Source organism: Urocitellus parryii, chromosome 1 (assembly GCF_045843805.1).
Source record: "Urocitellus parryii isolate mUroPar1 chromosome 1, mUroPar1.hap1, whole genome shotgun sequence".
Lineage (NCBI taxonomy): Eukaryota > Metazoa > Chordata > Mammalia > Rodentia > Sciuridae > Urocitellus > Urocitellus parryii.
The window spans coordinates 157,102,761-157,123,695 of NC_135531.1; the positions used below are offsets into that span (position 1 = coordinate 157,102,761).

General features: G+C 47.2%; 1 protein-coding gene across 1 annotated transcript in view; it reads left to right on the forward strand.

Moving 5' to 3' along the window:
* The window catches only part of Dock2 (dedicator of cytokinesis 2), a 402,443-nt gene that overhangs the window by 56,467 nt on the left and 325,041 nt on the right, over nt 1–20,935 (forward strand). The window contains exons 16-22 of the mRNA XM_077797775.1: nt 2,116–2,188; nt 2,297–2,400; nt 4,894–5,077; nt 5,211–5,308; nt 6,886–6,975; nt 8,149–8,249; nt 9,072–9,206. Of these exons, the coding sequence (XP_077653901.1) occupies nt 2,116–2,188; nt 2,297–2,400; nt 4,894–5,077; nt 5,211–5,308; nt 6,886–6,975; nt 8,149–8,249; nt 9,072–9,206 (785 nt within the window). The remainder of the gene's footprint in view (nt 1–2,115; nt 2,189–2,296; nt 2,401–4,893; nt 5,078–5,210; nt 5,309–6,885; nt 6,976–8,148; nt 8,250–9,071; nt 9,207–20,935) is intronic.

Sequence of the window (20,935 nt, forward strand, 5' to 3'; positions counted from 1 at the left end):
AGCTCCTGGATAAAGTAAATGTGAGAAATACTGAGAAGTGACCGAAAGTATAGATGTCAAAGGCTTCCTCGTCTCAGGTTCTCAGAACCCTTCTGATGGAAGCGTCTCTGCAGAGCTGCAGGAGGAGAGTGTGCATTTCCCAGACCTGCTCCACCGTGGAGCTTTTCCTTTCCCCAGCGGCCCAACCCTGGACTAGCGCACTGTTGATCACACTTCAAAGGTCCCTTGTTCTGCTCTAAGCATATGGGAGGCTTGATAGACCCAAGTGATGGTAAAGAACACACAGGAATATATTGTCATTTTCTTCATGGAACACCCAGCTCAATTCTGGGGCCAATTTTGAGTCCACTTACTTGGAAGGACACAAAGTGACAGAGCTGTCTTCAGCCCTGGGGCACAGTAGAAATCACCACTCATGGGGGCATGGGGTCCTCTGAGGCACCTTCAGAGGATCTGAACAGCACCTGGCAGGTGTCTGGTGGCAAGTCAGGCAGTAGACATGTCCCCATGGACAAGTTCTGTGGTTCTCTGATAGTCTTTTATTGGTCCAGTAGCTAATCGTTGTGGACTTGTCCACTAGTCTTCTCTTGGATGGAGCCCAGCCCATCAAACTGTCCTGTTCTACCCAGCAGGGAGAAATACCAGAGTTTTCAAGATGTGAGCTTAAAACGGGCCGTGGGATACCTGAAAAAATGCCCCTTTAGTAGAAGTGGCTGTAGACACAAATCACCACATCATCATGCTACACAGGAAAGAATATTCTCCATTGGAATATGAATTAGGAATTAATTCATTGAACAGTGAAACTTGATTCTAGCTTTGAATACCTCTGCCTCATAATCAGCAGCAGCCCTTACTCACCTGTGCTGACTCAGGAGAGACACACAGCTTCCTTTTTGCTGATAGCTATTCAAACCCCAATGGTCTGGCCTTGTCGCATCTATTCCTAGTTTCCTGTGGGTCTACTTATATTTGTTCTTGTCAAGATGATGACCTGCCCAACTTTGGGGTCAGAAAGTTATTGGACCGGGTAGGTCCTCTGTTCTGTGTGCTCTCCTGCACCCTAGTTATACCTCTTTGCTGGTTCTTGCCATGCAATATTTTATATGTCACTCCACATGGACTGTGAGTTCTCTGGGTTCAGAGATGCTATCTTCATCAGTGTGGCCAATGCCTCACATCTTGTAGCTTCCAGGAACCATTCCACATTTCAGTGAGAGGATGAGTGAGACCCAGGAGACTCTCAGTTCTTTTGCTGGGTATGAAACATAGAACAAGACCTCCTCTGGCTCAGATTTTCTTTTCTGGAAGAGAAATTCCTGCAATGTATACTTTCAGTTTTTTTGTTTTGTTTTGTTTTGGCTTTTGATAGTCATCTGTACTGTGCAGACCTTTAAAAAATCAGTGTTGTTCTTGCAGGTAGCTAAGCTCCTCTGCATTGGCCTGAATTGCGCACTACAGGAAGCTGTGGGGCTCTGGGAGGTGGGGAGTGCAGAGCCAGCCAAAGCACCTCAGTGAGCGGTGCCAGCAGACCCTCACCCTACAGTGGTGCTGGGAGATGCGGATGATTGTCCTACCTTTATATCTGTATCCGTGGAAGCAGAAGTATCAGACATGTGTCCCACCAAAGAGGGGATGAGCCCTAGGATTTTTCCAAATATTATTGAGTTAAAACACTTTTATTAATTGGCCTAAATGAGAGTCCTCCAGCAACCCCTTAATGGCCACTGTTAATTTGCTAAGCCCTGCTGCAATTGCCAGAGCTCCTGGAGTGTGTAAGGAAATGTGCACTGTGCACTCTGCAGTGCATCAAATCCTGTGCTAAAGTTATGTGACTTTTATATCAATTTGGGGAGATTCATTTTTCCTCACTATAATTTACGGACCTCTTTTCATTGGCTGGGAATGCAATTTGCCAAATGGATTACATTTGGTACTTTATTTTCTCTTCATAGCTAGTTCTTATGTAATTTATTTACAGTTCATCAGGCTTGATGGATGGGTGGCAAAGCAGCCCACTGAGCCTCAAGCTAAATGGTCAGGCTGCCTGTGGGGTGGGACGGGGGGATTGTGTTTAACTCGTGGTCTCCTGAGCTCTGGTTTCTGCCTGCTGAGGTGGCCGTCCCAATCGAGGACATGCAGAGGATCCATCTGCGATTCATGTTTCGACACCGGTCATCCCTGGAATGTGAGTACCCAAACAAATGGCGTCCCTGCGGCTCTCCTGAGACATGGGCGGGATAGCGGGGTGGCCCACGTGTGGTTTTCTTTCCTAACCTGACTATGCCGTTTCTAGCTAAGGATAAAGGGGAAAAGAACTTTGCCATGTCCTACGTGAAGCTGATGAAAGACGACGGGACCACTCTGCACGACGGCTGCCATGACTTGGTTGTCCTCAAGGTACCGTGAGTCAGAGCCAATGGCAGTGAAGGGGGTACAGGAACCAATGGGTGATGGCAGGATGGCCTAGTGGTTAACAGCAGGAACCCCAGGACCACAGGCCTACCAGCTGAGTGGCCCAGTGCAAACACAACTCCTCTGGGCCCCGTTTCCTCACCTGTGAGCCACCTGTGACTCATTGTGAGGATTATGTGAGATGGTGCTTGCAATCTGGGTGCAAAAGAGAGCACCAAATGGAGAAGTCATGGTACATATGGAAATGGGCTCTTGACTCCTTGAGGTCCTCTGTGGGACATGCAGAAGACCTACAGGGAACATTTGAGAGAGGCTACACTGTAGCTAATGAAGAAATATTAGAATCTGGGTCCCGATCATGCTGCTATGTAAATCTGGAATTATCTCACATGTCTTCCTGAGTCTCAGTTTTCTTTGTTTAGGCAGATTGTCAGTCTGTTTGGGCATACCGATGTCCACTGTTAGGTTTTCACAGCATGAGATCTGCACTGTGAAAACTATTAACAAAATAACTGAAGAAGGCTACTTTATAAGGAAAAGAGGTTTATTTAGCTCACAGTTTCAGAAGTTCAAGAACATAGTGCTCTGCTCTGGTGAGGCCCTTCTGGCTGTGTTACATCATGGCAGAATGTGTGTGAGGAAGAGATCACGCACCAAATTGGGCACCAGAGAGGCCAGGCATGGCTAGAATCAGGCTTTTATAACCACCCTGTCTCTAAAACTAAGCAGCATCCCATGAGAACTACCTTCATCCCTTCTGAAGACAGCGCTCCGTGACCCAAAAACCTTATGTAGGCTCCACCTCTTTTTTTAAAGTTATGATTATTTTAATGTTTATTTCTTTTTTTAGAATTGAATAGCACAACACAAAATGAAAATAACCATCTCTTATTTTTCTACTTATAAAAATATACTTATATACTTTTGAGCTAAACAAAAGAAAAGAAAAATCACATAAATACGAGTTTCAGGACTTGATCAATTTAGGCAGCTAATTTAAAAAATTCATTTTGGCCTCCTCCTTCCCCAGCATGTCTACAAATCTTCACTTTTAATTCATAGATGTGATCAAAAGCAGTGTCTAGAAATAGATCATATTATTTCTGGGATAGACAGCCTCTAAGAGGGTTCCCGGTGACCTCTGCCCTGGGTATTCATGCAGGCTCCACCTCTGAAAGCTTCCGTCACCTCAACATTGCCACCCTGAGAAGCAGGCCTCCAACATATGAATCTTGGGGATTAACCACACCAAACCATTGAAATAGTGACAGCAGTAATGATGACAACTCAGTCAGATCTCAGACACAACAGGGCCGTGTAAACATGAAGGGCGTACCCATGTCCACTGTTAGGTTTTCACAGCACGAGACCTGAACTGTTTGCAGGAGGTGGGAAGGTATTTGCCTTGACCTGGCCTGTGTGCTTCCCCTCTTGGGACAGCAGGATGCATGGGGAAGTTGCTTGCTGGATGCAGAGCTTGTGGTTGTGACCTACATACAGCATGGCTGAATCACAGGTGGACCTTTGCCTGGGCTCTCTACCTGGGGGCTGCAACCGCCCATCGCCTGTGGCCAACATGACCTTCACTGCTCATCACATGGCGCTCTTCTCTGAGTCTCTGACTTTTCCAGAAGCCCCCTTTCTTCTGTGTAGCCTGTGTTCTCTCATTCATTGTGCCTTGGAATGAAAACCATTCTTCCCCAACCTGCTGGGAACTCCTTGGGGCAGAGGACCAGTCGTAGCCAGTTTTCCTTCTACTTGACTTCATTAAACCTTAGTTTCCTCAACTGTAAACTGAGAATGATAACAAAATCTGCTTAATCCACTTGAATGAAGTGAACTAAGGCACACAAAGGATTTGGAATAGCTCAGGGCAGAGGAAGGGTCTGATCAGGAGGGTCTCCTGAGCACTGTCTCTGGTCATTCATATTGCCTGGCGAGGCACGTGCATTTCTTTTAATCTGCTATGTTCTCTGCATTATCCCATTTAGTTTGGGAGTATGATTTTTCTCAGTTTATCTGTGAGAAAAATGGACACGGAGAAGCCAGAGAATGAATCCAGGATAAACAGAACAAGCTTCGGGTCCAGGGCTTCCTGGCCTAGTGCCTTTGCCATTCACTCCCAGGTTAAGCTGGATTCCCTAGTGTCCTGGAGCATCTTTTTCTTTTAATCATTTCAAAAAATTTTAGGATGGATTAAAACTGCTATCTGGGAATCTTCAATTCCCTTTTCTGCTTTAAGATGCTCACAGAGGCTCCAGCTGGTTGATAGGCCCCTTCTGCATTCAGCTAACTAGATTCCCACATTTGTGGCGGTACAGGCCTGCCTCGCCACCTGGTCTTCACTGCTTTCCTGATGATCTTCCTGGTTGCTTCTGACCCTCCCCAGCCCACAGCATGTCATTTGGCCACTTCAAGCTCTGTGTAGATTATATGAGTAGTCTCGGCTTGGGACAGTAACCAAAGTGTCATTTCCAGGGGGACAGCAAGAAGATGGAGGATGCCAGTGCTTACCTGACTCTTCCTTCTTATCGACATTATTCGGAAAACAAGGGGGCCACCTTGAGCCGGAGCTCCAGCAGTGTTGGGGGGCTGTCCATCAGCTCTCGAGATGTGTTCTCCATTTCCACCCTGGTGTGCTCCACAAAGCTCACCCAGAATGGTAATGGAGCCCACTGGGAGTTTTGTCTGTGGTGTGTGTGTGTATGTGTGTGCATGGATGCACAAGCCCAGGTGCGTGGCGGCCTGGTGGTTTGATCAGTAACAGTGATCCTCTTGTCCCAACTGTGTTTTAGTGGGCTTGCTGGGTTTGCTGAAGTGGCGCATGAGGCCCCAACTGCTGCAAGAGAATTTAGAAAAGTTGAAGATCGTGGATGGAGAGGAGGTGGTGAAGGTTAGTGGGATTTCACTTCCTGTGTTCATCCACCAGTGACAGAAATTTAAGTCAAGGGCAGCTCCAGGGAAGGAGGCGGGTGGGTTTTCCTCGCCATGGTGAATCTTTATTGGGAAATCCAGTGGGGAGACTTGGCTTGATGGCACTGAATATCAAGTATCAGGAAACTCTGGTTGTGCTTAGTCTCTGTGACAGATTAACCTGGGTGTAGAGCCCAGCTCTCCCATTTACCATCTTTATGCAATAATACTATGAAATGACATAGGAACTCATGGAAAGAACCATGGACACCATGGTTGTTATGAGCTTTCAGTGATGTTATTTAAAAATAACTCAGTGCTGTCTCTTACGTGTTAATACATAATAAATGAATGAAAGAACACGAAACTTACAAAGTTCAATAAATAATGATAGTAATCATTTTGTTATGTACATGTTGCTATGTTTAGTAGTATGATCTCTCAGTACTATATGCATATGCACATTGTTAGAAATGAAAAGTTTATTTGTAGTTTGTCTGCTCAGAGAGCACTATGCCTTGAAGGTGAGAAAGAGAAAGACTTTAGTGCTTGCACTGTAGGTAAAGTGTGCAGAAAACCATGCAAATGCCTGGGATCTACAGGGTGGTAGAGAGTAGACAGTGTCTAAGGTGGAGGTCTGGCTAGAGCAGGCTGCCTCTCCAGCCCCATCAAGAGGTCAAGTGTGGGGACAAGTGTTTCCCACGGTCCTGGTCATCATGTTTCCACCAGGAATTTGGTTTGGCTAGAAACCCTGAAGTTAGATGTCTTTATGTGGTAGCTCTGGCTTTTAAGAGATTATAGGAAATATTGACTCTTCCCTTAGGAGGGAAGGAAATCAAGTTTTATTTAATTGCACAACCCTGGAGAAACGGTGGTAGAACTTCCAGATCGATGCTTCAATGGACGCTATTGACCCACCCACCCACCTAGCTCAGCACTGACAATCACACGCCCCCAGACGCTCCCTGGAGAAGGCTGTTGCTACCAGGCAGTTTGGAGAAGTCATCTGGGGGTGGGGGTGTGGTTCCACTGCATTCTTTCTTTTGATTCTTCTTTTTAAAAAATGTTTGTTATTGGAGTATACTATCCCTGCAACGCAGCAGGCACCAGCACAGCTCAGGGAGATTTTGTTCACTGCCCACCGCATCCATCCCCCAGATGGAGATGCACGACACTCGCAGAGTTGCTGCGGACCCTCTCATCCCCTTCGCAGTCATGAACCCGCGTAGGGGCAATGGCTAGGCTGGCTGCTCTGGTCATAGATGGGTTTTTCCTACTCTTGAATTTTCTGAAGCTGGAGTGAGAGAGTGTTCATTTCTGTGTCTGACTTGTTTTACTCACATCCTCGCTGTCGCGTGACGAAGCACTGTGTCATGTTCTGTAGTGTGAAATTGCTACTGTGCATGGACAGCCAAGTGGCTCCAAGTCCTGGCTCTTCTGAGGGCCTCTCAAACATGGCCTGGGTGCTGTGCGCTCGTTCTCTTGGGTAGACAGGTGAGGGTGGGGTCCCTGGCCATCTGCACTCCCTCTGAACGTGACCTTGGTTCTTTCGTCCAGTTTCTCCAAGACACTCTTGACGCCCTCTTCAACATCATGATGGAGCATTCTCAAAGTAATGAGTATGACATCCTCGTCTTCGATGCCCTGGTAAGAGCATGGGAACAGGCTTTCATGTGTCTCACTCCGACATAGAGAGAACCCATGGTGTCCATGGTCATTTCCATGAATTCCTTAGAGCCACGGTGACCTTTGGCAGCCAGACCCCTGAGTGAGCTGTTGCTTCCCTTCACTGGTTTCTGGTTGTTCTGAAAGCCAAGGGCATAGTGGGGCAGGGGGAGTTTTCAGGTTGATGTCAGCCCAATCCTGGTGGGGAGCACACGAGGCCAGGTGCTGGGAATTGTCACCTCCGTTCCCAGGAGTGTGAAGCTGGTCCCTGGCCAGGCTATAGAACACCTGACACTTCTCCACTCTCCTGTCATGTCCTCTGATCACTTCTGCTCCCTCCAACCCAGAACCTCTGGCCGTGTAACGCTGTCCAGATCTTTTCTCTGTCTTCCCGTATGGTCCCTCTCATGTCACGGCCCACATTTCCTCAGTGCCACGTCCAAAAAACATGAGCAACATTGCATCAGGGTTTGGGCAGTCAGTAAAGTTTCCCTGTGTTGGCCCGTGTCTTAGACATTTGTAATTTAAAAGATGCTCCTTGGAGATGAAGGTGGTTTAATCAGGTACTTTTCACAAGGTTCCCTTACAATATGCCTTACAGGACAGATGCTCCCTAACTAAGGGCTCCTTCCATTAAATAACTCAGAGAAGTGCTGAGTGCTGCGTGGCCCTCCTGGAGAGTCACAGTGCACATTAGTGTATCAGGTCTCTGCAAAGTCCTGCAATAAAGACGACGTCTAAGGGTGACAATATGAGGTTCCTCTAACCTACCTGACTGTGAAAGCTTTTATCTTATAACACCTTAAAGCACATTTTATGAGCACTTTTTGGAGAGACAATATTATGGTGAAAAGTATTAATCGGGTCTGGGGTTGTGGCTCAGTGGTAGACCACTTTCCTAGCCCATGTGAGGCACTGGGTTCGATCCACAGAACCACTTAAAAATAAATGAATGGAATAACGGTTAAAAAAAAGGATTAATTGTTTATTAGTGAGCATGTCTTTATGTGGTAGCTCTGGCTTTTAAGGGATTATAGGAAATATTGATTCTGGGCAAACAAATTTTGATTAAGGGGTACGTTGTACCAGGTAAATACTGTTTCCTGCTCTGAGTTTGCTCCCCCTCACCCCAATAATTCTTGGCATTTTCCTCAGATCTACATAATAGGACTCATTGCAGACCGGAAATTCCAGCATTTCAACACGGTCCTGGAGGCGTACATTCAGCAGCACTTTAGTGCGACCCTGGCTTACAAGTGAGTCCCTCGCCTGCAGGAATTTCCTGTGCACGCGCTGCCTGCCCTGCCAGGATGCATGGGGCACAAGGAACTTGAGCAGTTGCCTTTTGACATTGGTGTGTGTGTGTGAGTTCTCCCTTTTCTGAGAAAACCCGACCCATAACTCGGTAATTTGGATATCCTCAAACATATGCAGAATCCCGCCGGGATTGAGATGAAGTGTTCGTGTATTCGCTGAGCTAGTTAGCTATCATTTATGGGACAGTTACTTGTGGAAAAACACTAGAACTCAAGGCTAGAGAGGAAGAAGTACAGAAACCTGGTGGCTCTGGATTGCTGGGGGTAGGGGACCGAGGAGAGAGAGGGGTGATGCTGGGGGGCGATGCTGGAGTGTGTGGTGGCAGCAGTTTGGGAAGAAGCCTTGGAAGGCAGGCCAAGTCATTTAAAGTCTGCCCCACTAGTGTTGGAAAAACACACATTTTCCGAGCAAGGGAGTTTCACAGTAATTACAGGAACATTTTGTATAGAGAGAAAAGTGCAAGACCACATCAGCACTGCTATCTCCCCATTGCCTGAGTAGGCCTAGTTTTACCATTGAAGACATTTTTTTTTCTTATATTTCTCCTTTGCTGGCTTTTTATAGGCAGGAAATAACTTATTCATTCCCTGTAATAAATACATATTTTCAGCAGTTATTTTTATGTTAGCAAACGAGTAGTGAACTTAGCTATGCTACCACCTTTAACCTTTGATTGAATGCCTCATAATTTTCTGAGCAAACTAATTACCATGCTGTGGACCAGAAAGAGATATATTTTGAAAATATTATCTCTTATTCAGGAAACTGATGACGGTGCTGAAGACTTACTTGGACACCTCCAGCCGAGGGGAGCAATGTGAGCCAATCCTAAGAACTCTGAAAGCTTTGGAATATGTATTCAAGTTCATTGTTCGGTCGAGGACATTGTTTTCACAGTGAGTACCTGTTATGTAAGAGTGATTGATGAACCCTGAAATCCTTATGGGAGCCAACAGTGTTTTTACTGTAGGTGAAACTCTTTAAAAATTATAACCAGCTATCATTAAAAAAAAAAAAAAAACAAACTTAAAATTCCAGTCCAACCCAAAGAGTTCTGAGGGCTCTAGATTTTGTTTGGGAAGAGAAGGAATCCTAAGCTGTTGCAGTGGTGTTTCCCAGAGCAATGTGATTTGTGGTTTGAAGCTTTTCTGTTTTTGTCTAAGATAATTTTAAGAAAACTTTCCAGGAATGAAGAATGCTCGTTTGCACTTAGGGATAAATAGGATCTTATTTAAATTTGCATTTTTGAAAAATCCAGAGAGAGCGCTGGCCTCGGGCATGGCTGAATCCAGGTACTCAGTGCCTTTGGGACCATCTCTAGCTCTTGATCTTGACTGCCTTTCTTTTGTTGATGGCCTTCTGAGGCAAGTTTTTCAGTGTGCAGCTACTAGAATTCCACTAACTAAAGCAACCCTAGTTTCCTTGCTATCCCAGAAAATTTCTTTGGAGACAACTACCTCAGGTTATGTGTTAAGATCTTAATCAGGTGGCTAGGGGACCAGATAGGCATCGATCGCTGGTAGTTGTGGTCACATGTGGCAGGGTCAGGTCAGCCCCTATGGCATAGACTTCCTGTGGTGGAGACAGAGCTTTCCCAAAGAAAGCCTGTACCCTTTATTTGGATCATGACAATGGATGACCTCTAAAGCTTCACACTCAAGAAAGCATCTGAAATGGGTCATCATTTCAGATCTTCCTAAAACACCCTTTGATGCTTCAGGTAAGCCAAAAGAAAGATGCTGTAAATCCTGTATCCCTTAAATTGGAGTGTACATTTCAATTTCTCAGACTTGTCAGTCAAATCTCAGGGGTGTTCTTCCAAGTTCAGGGTATACTTGTTAATTATTTGTAAACCAGTAGAGTCCAGGCTTTCTAAGAACTGAGTTTTTTGGAGTTCAATGATTCAGACTTTGTAGTTACAGATTAAGACAAGGATACCTCATCCGTCTTCCCAGTGAACATTTTTTTTGATCTATAAAAATATAAGCTTTCATCCATCATTATCTTCTTCTCCAGTTCTTCCTTAGTCTTATATATTTTACTGTTTCTCCTTCTCCTTCCCTCTTCCCTCCCTCCCTCCTTCCCTCCTTTCTCTATCATTTCCTTCTCTCTTCCCTCCCTTCCTTCTTATCTTTTTCCTGTCTTTTTTCTTTCCCTTCTACAAGAACAAAGTACTTTTGTTCAATTGCTTTCTTTTTCTCTGCCTCAAGGGATGGCATCTTGCAGAGATCCTAACTCTTGAGTATAAATTCAGTGCTGAATAGCATTTGGCTTCCTGAGGAGCAGAGTGATCTTTATTTCTTGCTGAATCCCCATCACTGACATTTGGTCAGAAGATGCCTCTAAGACAATATGGGCCTCATCTTGAACCCCTTTCTCATGAACAAACATGTAGGCTGATCTGCAAAAGAGGGCCCATGACCTCATACTAGGAGAAAGTCGGTCTGTGTCTTGTTCATTGTAGAGTCCTATTCACAATGGTCTGCTCTCCAGTGGGGCCTCAGGGCATCAGAAGTGACTGGGTATTTCCCTGTACTGGGGGAAATGTACTTGGACAACTAGAAAATAGAAAGCTCTGTGCTTTGAGATTCCTACGCCAGCTGGTAGGAAATAAGAACATAATTATTGCTTTTAGGCTTATTGCGTCTGCTATTGTGTTTCTGTTTCCTGTTATTCCTTTGTTCTTTCCCCCCATGTGCATAATTGCAGTGAATCTGGCTCCCATTATTTGTTCCCTGCATTTGTCTTTGCATGTACTGCGCATGAACGTTTGCAAGAGCAAGGACTCTGCTGTGTCGATAGGCAGGAACTGGGGCACATGGGAGGAAGAGATGTGATTGAGATGGTGGGGAATTTTTATTTCATTATTTTGCAGGGGAGAGAATCACTTTACTCTATACCCCTTCTTGCATCACGAGCTCCCGAGCCAGCATCTGGCCTGCTCATAGCTGTACAGAAAGCCGGCAGAACAGGTTCTAGTTTCTACCACAGGGAGGCAGTGGTGAAAATATGGGAAATTCCTAAATCGTGGGGAGTCTGTCTAGAAGACCCTGGGTGGCCATGCCTAAGGCCACCATCCACTAGGCTTCTGCAGGATGATCCCCTGGGGGGTACAGAGCACAGTGAGAAACATTCAGAAAGAGCTGAAGTGATTGTCTTCCAGGCATTGAACTCTCTACAAAGCCCACTGCTGGGTCTTTAATCCTGAAGCTCGGTGCTGATCCTCAAGGCTTCTGAGGTTCTGGAGTGACAGGCGGCTGGAGCTACCTGTGCTTCCCCGCTCTGCGGTGGACACTGAGCAGCTCTCTGTCCAATTGGCCAGCATTCTGCGGGGATGGCTGGCAGAGCCTGGACCTGCAGGGGCGGGGGTCTCTCCTCCTTCCTTGCTCCTTACAAATCCCAGTCCTGCCACAGGTTGGGGCTCAGGGGGCAGTGTGGCATAATGGTCACAGCACACTGTTTGTGCTATGCCGACCTTGGATTGAGACATGTTTCTTTCCCCGTAAGTGCCTGGCTAAATAAGTGACCCAGCCTCTCTGAGCTTCGGTTTCCTCATCTGTAATTGGGGATATGCCAGCTCCTGGTGTTTAGCTGATGGGCTGAGATTACATGCAGAGCACTCCAGGTGGCATCTGGCACCTGCTCCATACGTGTGATACATGTTTGCTAATGTCTTGTTTTTGCCTAGGAGACAGCAGGGAGGCCTATTTCAAAAGCTCAGGCTTAAATTAGTAAGAGAGAATGTTCCAGAATCTTGATGCTTGCTCAGCTGACTCACCGTGCACCTATCCTAAGCATGTCTTGCTGTTGGTTTTTGGAGGTTGAATCACTTTGGCCTGTTATCTATGCTTTTCAAGGACAGAAATATGGGGACTTTGCTGGCCCTGTGAATTCACCTTGTTCTGCTGCTGGCCCCCTCAAATGGGCCCTGACCCTGCTGCTCTCCTGTCCCCTGGGGGTGTGGCCAGGCTTGGGGTGCTGCCCTGATGGCTCTGCGTCCTGCCTTTTCTGCTCTCTTTACCGTCCCTCTTATTTGGTTCTTGCTGTATTCTCTTCTGTGTGGGGTCCCAATCATGGGTGTCTACCTTTCGGATCCCTCCTTCTCTTCCTCACTCCATACCAGCTTTGCTTGGGAGAGTCTGGGTGCAACAGTGGTTGAGCACAGTTGTCTCCAGGGCTGGCTAATCCTGAATCCCACCACCACCGTGGGGAATTCTTTCATCTGCCCAAAGCTCAGTTTCATCACAGGTAACAGGTATCACGTGAGTACCTGCCACACAGGGTTGCAGGGTAGCCTGAGTGGCTCCAGGGCATAAGGCTCATACACAGTGCCTGTCAGAGACCAAGGGCTGTCCATGGTAGCAGTTCTTACCTGCAGAACACAGTTCACATTCCATGGACAGGGATCTTCACAAAAATCCAATAGGACCTCATCTTTTAATGTCATCTCCTACTAAGCCTCATTTGCTCCTCACGGCCACACTGAGTGACGTCTTTGCTGGGACTCAGGCTCCTCACACAAGGCCTTTGCTGCCTTCTCCAGTGTCTGCTCGCCAGCCCTCTCCTCGGCCATGTCTGCTGTTTGGCTGTGCTATTTAAAATGGCAGCACCCACCCTCGGTCCTCCTGATCCCCTCTTCTCACTCTGCCTTTGGTCTGTTTTCTTCCTGTAGAATCAACCATGGGTCACACTCTACCTACTGATTAGTTATGCCTTTATTCACCGATCCCCTTCCCTGGCTAGGATGTCAGCCACAGGAGGACACGAATCTTTGACTATTCTTTGCAATGCTGTATTCCAAGAATGGGAAACAGCATGTGGAACATAGTAGGTGCTTGTTCAATATGAAACTGGACACCATTTCATAGATAAGAAAATTGAAGTTTAGATTCAGCCTCAGGCTCACACAGCAAAGAACTAGCTGAGCAGGATTTGTCCTCTGCGGGATCTGATGAAGCAGAGATGGAGAATTGGAGCTTTGGCTGGGCCATGCCAGTGGGCAGTCTGGTTGGCAAGGAGGAGGGCTGTCCTGAGAGAAGGCAGCTGGGACCAGAAAGGTCAGCTCCATGGGCCTGACACTGCATGGGGTCAGGTGCTGGGTTACTTGGTCCCCCTTGTAAGCACAGTAGGGATTCAGTAGAGAGGATGAGGGCTTGCAGAGGAGAGGTTAGGGAAGCGTCCCCACTACTGTGAGGAAGCTCTGCAGGAATCCCAACTCCCTGCTCAGTCCCAAGGAATGAATGAAGAGAAGCTGCCCTAGGGGAGGCGCAGGTGAGCACAGGCCCCTTGGTTAGAGAAAGATACTCTGCATTCTGCAAGGGGGCCATGGCATTGGAAGGGTCCTCCTCCTTCCCCCTACTCCCTGGGAGTCTAGGGCTGTTGTGGCTGCACAGTGCCATTGGCCTGAACTGGCTCTGCCACTCCATTAATGGAGGCTTCCTAGAGCAAGCTTCACAGCTCCAGGGACACCCGTCTGGCTCCCTTTCCCCTGGCCGAGTGCTGCTGCCTTTTCTTCATGTGCCTTTAGCATCATGGATGTGAAACCAGACATTGCTCTCTCTGCCTTTTCGGCTTGCATCTTGCTTTGCTCTGCTCACCTCCTGCCTTCCCTGCCTCCACTTACCCCTCCCCAGCTCTGTTTCCTCCGGTGTGCTTAGTATGCACTAGCTCGCCTCCTGGTCCTGAATATGTTAGGCAGCGAGATTGTCTGAATGAAACTCAGGCGCACCCAGTGCAGCCCGCAGCCTGAGGGAGTACAGAAGTCACTGCCTTTTTAAACAAGTATGAAATTAAGTCCGAGGTAGTTGCCAGTGTGATTTGTTTTCATTGTTTATATATGAATAAATATTAAAATGCAGTCATCTGTTTATGCTGAGCATGGGGTGAAAGGCCTGTCACATTGCTATTCCGGTTTCTCCTGCATGTAATTTGTTTGCATGTTAATGCCATTTATTCCTGTGTAAGCCTCTGTTTTCGGGTTTGAATATAATTTCACTTTTCGATGACAGTAATGGCTCTGTAAACTGTACAATTGCAGTTAATGGAATTATTTTATGATAACATTAACTTGGCATCACACCAAAATGGAAGACAAAACAGTCACCAAAGGGATATTGTCAGACAGTGACTTCTCTGTAATTTATTGTCTACTTTATGAGCTGCTGCACTGCTGAGGGGAGCTAAGAGCCTGATTCTCATGAACATATGTGAAAGCACTTTATCAGCTGTTAAGTAAGTTGCTGTTATCTTAACAGGAAATCATGAGTAGGCATGAACCATTGAGTTGTTCTGTTTCCAGTCGAAATACTGGCAAACATTTACTGAGCACCTATTATGTGCTTGGCATATTGTTAAGTAGTGGGGACTCTAAGATTAGTAGGTCAGGTTCTATAAGTAGTGACACTGTGGTGGACAAGATAGGCCTCTAGCCATCAAGTTGCCTTCCCTAAGAATGAGCAGGACCCAGCAATAGATGCTTGGAAGTGGCTATTAGGGGACACACAGGTCTGAATGACAAAGTCCACCTGGAGAGGGCCAGTTTGTTAGTCAGGGTTCTCTAGAGGAACAGAATCAACAGGAAGTATAATAATAAAAAGGGGATTTGTTAGATTGGCTTAAACGACCAAAATCTGGATAATCCACAATGGCCGTCTGCAGGCTGGAGAGCTAGAGGATCCAGTAGCTGCACAATCCAAGATGCTGAAGCCTCAGAACAAGAGGGACCAATCGTGCTACCGTAGTCTGAGACTGGAGGCTTCTGGAAACTCCATGGAGAATCAGTGGCTTTGAAAGAATGAAGGAGCTGGAGTCTGATGTCCTCAGATGATCACAGCAGCAATTAAGAACCTGTTCAAGAAGAATCAAGGGCTGAGGCTGTAGCTCAGTGGCACTTGCCTCGCACGTGTGAGGCACTGGTTTTGATCCTCAGCACCCATAAAAACAAATAAATAAAGATATTGTGTCCATCTACAACTAAAAAGATATTTAAAAGGAAGAAGAATTGAGCTTGCATCTGCTGCTGCTTCCCTGTTCTTCCAACTTTTATTCCATCCAAGTCTCCAGCCTACTGGACGGTGCTGCCCATGCTTAGGGAGGGTCTCCACTTTAGTTTGCTATGCCACCTGCCAGTCATTCCTAGACACACCCTCGGTGACATACCCATAAGTCTCTTGATCATCAGTATCTCTTAATCCATTCAAGTTGACAATTCAAATTAATCTTATAGTCAGTAATTCTTCTCAAAGAAGGTGATATTTTATTTTATTTTTTGAGAGAGAGAGAGAGAGAGAGAGAGAGAGAGAGAGAGAGAGAGAGAGAATTTTAATATTTATATTTTAGTTTTCGGCAGACACAACATCTTTATTGGTATGTGGTGCTGAGGATCGAACCCAGGCTGCACGCATGCCAGCTGAGCGCGCTACCACTTGAGCCACATCCCCATCCCAAGAAGGTGATATTTTAAATGTTGAAGCAGCCATTAGGGGAAAAGGAAATCCCACATTCCAAATACATCTGACCTAGCGGAACTGGTGATTCTGCCTGCTCCTCTAGATCTGTTCTGCTAGGCCCCTTCTCTATGTGTGGCCCCCACCACTTCTCACTCTACCTCACCTCATACGCACAACAATCTTGCAAAGGATAGGTGTCATATGTCTATCCTACAGGAGAGGAAATGGAAGCCCAGGAAGGTACCAAACAGGACTCCAGGACACAGAGTTAGGCCTGGTCACAAGGGATCTGACACCCTAGGTTCTTTGTACTCTGCTGAGCCCACACGTGAATAGCATGTTTGTAAAGAGGAGTGGGGCTATGGTTTGGATAAGTGTCCCCCACAGGTCCCTGTGTTAAAGGCTTGGTCCCCAGCCTCTGGTATTATGGTCTGTGTGGAACTTTTTTTTTTTTAGTTGTTAATGGATCTTTACTTAACTTATTTATTTATATTTGGTGCTGAGAATCGAACCCAGTGCCTCACACATGCTAGGCAGATGCTCTACCGCTGAGCCCCAGCCGCAGCCCAAGTATGGAACTTGTAGCTAAGAGGAGGAGCCTACTGGGAGGTCTTGAGGTCATTGAAGGTATGCCCCAGAAGGGGACTGTGGGACCCTATTTCCTTTCCTTCCTTTCTTTTGTTCCCTGGCTAGTTTTTCTCCTGCCGTGATATGCACTCTTTACCCAAAATCAATGGGACCAACCAGTCATGGACCAAAATAACCCTTCTTTTTTTAATAAGTTGGTCATCTCAGGTGTCGGTTGTAGTGGCAGGAAGCTGACTGGCACTAGTGGCTGGTAGGTGAAGCTTCAGGGTGGCAAGCTGCAGGACGGGCATGGTGTGTCTGGACAGGGGGTTGGAGCTGGTCTTCCTCCTCTGTGCAGCAGGATTCGGGCTTAGGTGCTGCTCTTCATCCTGAGCACACTCAGTGAGCCACCCCCATGGTGTACAAACGAATTCACCAAGATCAGGTAAAGATATTACCATTTATTAAATCCCAGATGAAGAAATTAAACTTTTTAAGCACTGGTAATAGCACATGGATGAAATTTATAAGTAAATAATATCTATTGAGAGAGCTGATTAAGTTTTATTTCTCACAGGAGCCGTCTGGAAACCACTGCTTTTGGCAGGGGGGAGCCACTGATGTTCTAATGCGGGGAATTAACCTGATTAGGTTCTTGCTGTGGAAAGAGGAGGAAGTAGGAGTTAGCACACAGGAGAAGGCAGGAATAGAGAAAAAGCGGGTGGACCTCAGGGGTAGGGCTTGTGGGGAGGGTCATCCAGGCAGGTGGCTTGAGCGGAGATGGTCACAGTAGCACTGGAGAAGAGGAAGAAGTGGGGGGGGGGGCGGTGAGGAAAGCAAACTGCCTTCCTCTGCCCTCGCCCCAGGACGCTCAGCACAGACGATGGCCCCCACCTAATGCGTGTGGGTCCCCTGCACCACACAAGCAGCTCGGGCGTCCTCAGATGTGATTCGGCCCCGACACTGCCTACCTGGAGATAGAATCAGATCCCACAGGCTGAGGGCTCAATCCCCAAGACTGTCCCCAACCTCAGTCAAACATGAATGACAGTCGCACAAGCCCCAGGTTGTTTAAGTAGTGCTTCTGACCCAGTAGGCGTGAGTCAGGGTCCTCAGGTTCAAGTAGGTTGGGTAGCGGCCCTGGGAATTCAGAGAAACACGTCCTATGTCTGCTAGTTACCTAGGATCCACAAAGGGTACCAGGGGACACCAGATGAAGAGAAGGACAGGAGAGGCATGTGCGAGGGGCGGAGATCTGTGCCCTGTCCCGAGGCCACCCTCCAGGAGCCTCCGTGTTCAGCCATTCAGGGGCTCTCTGAACCCTGTCCTTCAGGGTTTATGGACACTTCATTTCCCAGGCATGATCAATTAGAGCACTGGCCATTGGTGAGAGATGCAATCTTTCTAGGCGCACACTTCCCTGGAGATTGCTGGTGGGGCTCAAAATCCCAACCCTGGAATCCTACCTGGTCTTCCCAGTGACCAGCTCCCGTGAAACCTGCTAGTCACCAGTCATCTCATTAGCATACGAAAACCTCTTCTCACTTTAGAAATTCCAGTAACTTTAGGAGCAATGTGCTAGGAAGCAGAGATGAAGACCAAGCTCCACTGTACCATATCACGTAAGGGTTCAGAGATGGCGGGGGTACCAGGACTAACTGAATGCAGTGGTGGACTGGGAGGCCCCGTCAGCCCTTCTGTCACTGAACTTTCTGGACCCTTTGACATAACATTGCAGAGCAGCCCGGTGAGTATAAAGGAGATGCATGTTTCCTTGGTTTATTTGGTCTGCAGCATGAAAAGTTTGAGATGTTGATTGGCAAAGCCTAATAGAAATGTACATTGGAGTTTGGGAGAGCGAAGAATGGAAATCGAGTTTCTGTAGAAATTGATCCAAAGAGTCTTTGATGCTGTCATGCAAGCTGAGCAACACTGTGAAACTCAGGGGGAAGTCCAGAGGATTAGCCCATTGAAGGGATGGCCAGGGAAGAGCCCCAGTGCAGGCAGGTCAGGGACTCAGGGCAGGAGTAAGAGGGACTGGAATTCCAGGAGCGGCAGAGAAAAGCATTCCAAAAGGAGCATTGGCAATGTTGGTCATGGGAGGTCAGGTCTGAGAGCTGATTGGAGGCATGACATTTTGCAATGAGGACGTCACTGTTGAATAGCTAACCCTTTCCTAAAGTTTAGCATCTGCATTAGTCTGTTTTCTGTTACTATAATAAAATACCTGATGCTGGATGTCTTTATTAAACAAGATGCTTATTGAGCTCAGTCTGGAGCTTCCATACATGGTGTCAGCATGAGCTCAGCTCTGGCAAAGGCCTCCTGGTGGATGGCAGCACAATGGCAGATGTGTGTGCACAAGAGGAGAAATCATGTCACCAGGCAAGGAAGCCAGAGTGGCCAGCCTTGTTCTTCTAACAACCTCTTATGAGAGTCACTCCAGGAATCCCATGAGAACCATCTTCTTGCCATCCTAGGGCAATGTCCTCAATGACCTACCTCTCCCACCAGGCCCACCTCTTAAAGGTTGCCCAGCACCTCCCAAAACCACCACTCTGAGGGCCAGGTTCCAGCACATGAGCCCTTGGGGTTCACACTCAAACCACATCCAAGCTGTTAACGCTGTCTTTCCTGGTACCCAGCTTCAGGTCACTGGAGTGTGCTGAGGCCTGGGGCTGAAGTGCAGCTGGTCTTCCCTGGAGCACAAGGGAATCCTGTGCCTCTGTCTTGTCTTCTCCTTGCACAATCCCAGGCTGCCCGCTTGACACTGGGCAAACTTCCATTCTCTGCTCAGAGCAGAGTGTGAGACATGGGTCCTGCCTGCTTCCATTGTCCTTTACATGGCTTAATTTCACAGAACAAGACTGTGCTCTAGGCAGTTAAGGGAGCAGACAGGACCTAGGTGTGCATTCTTGAAGGTGGGAACTGTGATCACTTACTTCCCTTCCTCCTTACCTCCTCGCTAGAAGGCTGGGAGCTGGCGTGCCGGCCATATCCTTGCCGAGCACAAAATGGGCTTTTCCTATCAGATGCTGAGGATCATAGCTCCTTAGAAAATGACTGGGGTGGGGGGAGAGTCATCTACCCAGTAAGTATGTAGATTTAGGAAATGTGTTTGCAAATCCCTTGTAATGAAGCATGCAGATGCCGGGTAAGAGGGTCCTGGCTTGCCAGCAGGGTGAAACTCACCAAGCTAACACAATTGTCAGGGATGACAACAGAATTAGCATGACTACATGCACTCTGTGATCCACTTCCAAGGCTCCCGAGGCAGGCGACACCCTGAAGGAGAATTTGTTTCCTTAATAGGAAAGAACAGACGGCTCAGTTGTTGGCTGGCTGCGTGTTGTGTCTTTTGGGTGGGAAAAAATGGAGAAGATCTTAGTTGCGAGGTGCAGAAGCGCATCTGGCAACTGTCCTTCAACTCTCTAAACCTGTCCTCCACCACCTGCATCTGCTCTCCTGATAGCTGCTGCAGAGACGCTGATTGCGCCCCCTCACTCATTCTCCATTAGCGGTCAATCCTGCATTTGGCCAAACTCAGGATGGGACCCTGTCATGTGTAAGAGTGAGGGAGTCTCTGCCTCATGCTAGGAGAGATAGAAAAAAAAATAAACAAATAAAGCAAGTAGTTGCAAACTGTGATAAACGCTATTGAGGGAAATAAGCAAATTCAGCTGTCCTAAAGGGGGATCCCTTCCAGGACCCCCACCAGTACTCAAATCCAAAGATGCTTGAATCCCTACCTAAAATGGCAAAGTTGAACATAATCCAGCCATATCCTGTGAGCTTTAAGTCACATTAGATTGCATATCTCATATGACCTAAATGGTGCATTAGATATGTATTAGGTGTTACACTGTATTGCTTAGGGAACAATGACCAGAAAAAAAGTCTACTCATTCAATTCAGATCCAGTTTATATATGTATATATACATATTTTTTCTGTTTGAGATTGTTGAGTCTGTAGATGCAGAAATGGGGGAATGGAGGGCCAATAGCAGTTGAGATGGATGGTCAGCACAGTAGCATAGAGGATGCTCCAGCCCAGAATACCTGGGTTTGCATCCCAGTGTCTCTGACCTTGCAAGGAACTTAACTTCGCACTTCAGTGTCCTCGTCTCACGTGGGGATAGGCTGCGCGTATTATACTGAGTGAGAGTCCTGAATAAGAGCTGTTTAGACTGGGAGGTGGAGGGTGCAGCCATGGGAGGGTTGGGAGGAGGAGTTTCAGGGAAGAAAAGAATGAGCAAGCGCTCTTGGTAAAGAACAAGTGGGAATGGTTTTAGACAATCAGAATGCTGGGTGGCTGATGGAGGTGGGCAAAGGGGAGAAGAGGAGAAAGAGGGCTCCAGGGGCTGGTCAGAGCCTACCATGCAGGGGGATGCCGAGTGTGTTGCAGGCTGGTGTTCAACCAAATGCTCATGTGTCAGCTACCTGCTGTAATGCTCAGGGAGTAAAAAAAGGTGTGTGTCATGCACCACGTGTGACTCAAAACCCCCTCAGTCCTCTGAGGTTCTCCAGGTAAGATACACGTGACATAATCTGTGCCTTCTTTCATTAGGTTGGGGGATAGACAGAGCCTGTGCCTCCTTGAGATCCCTGA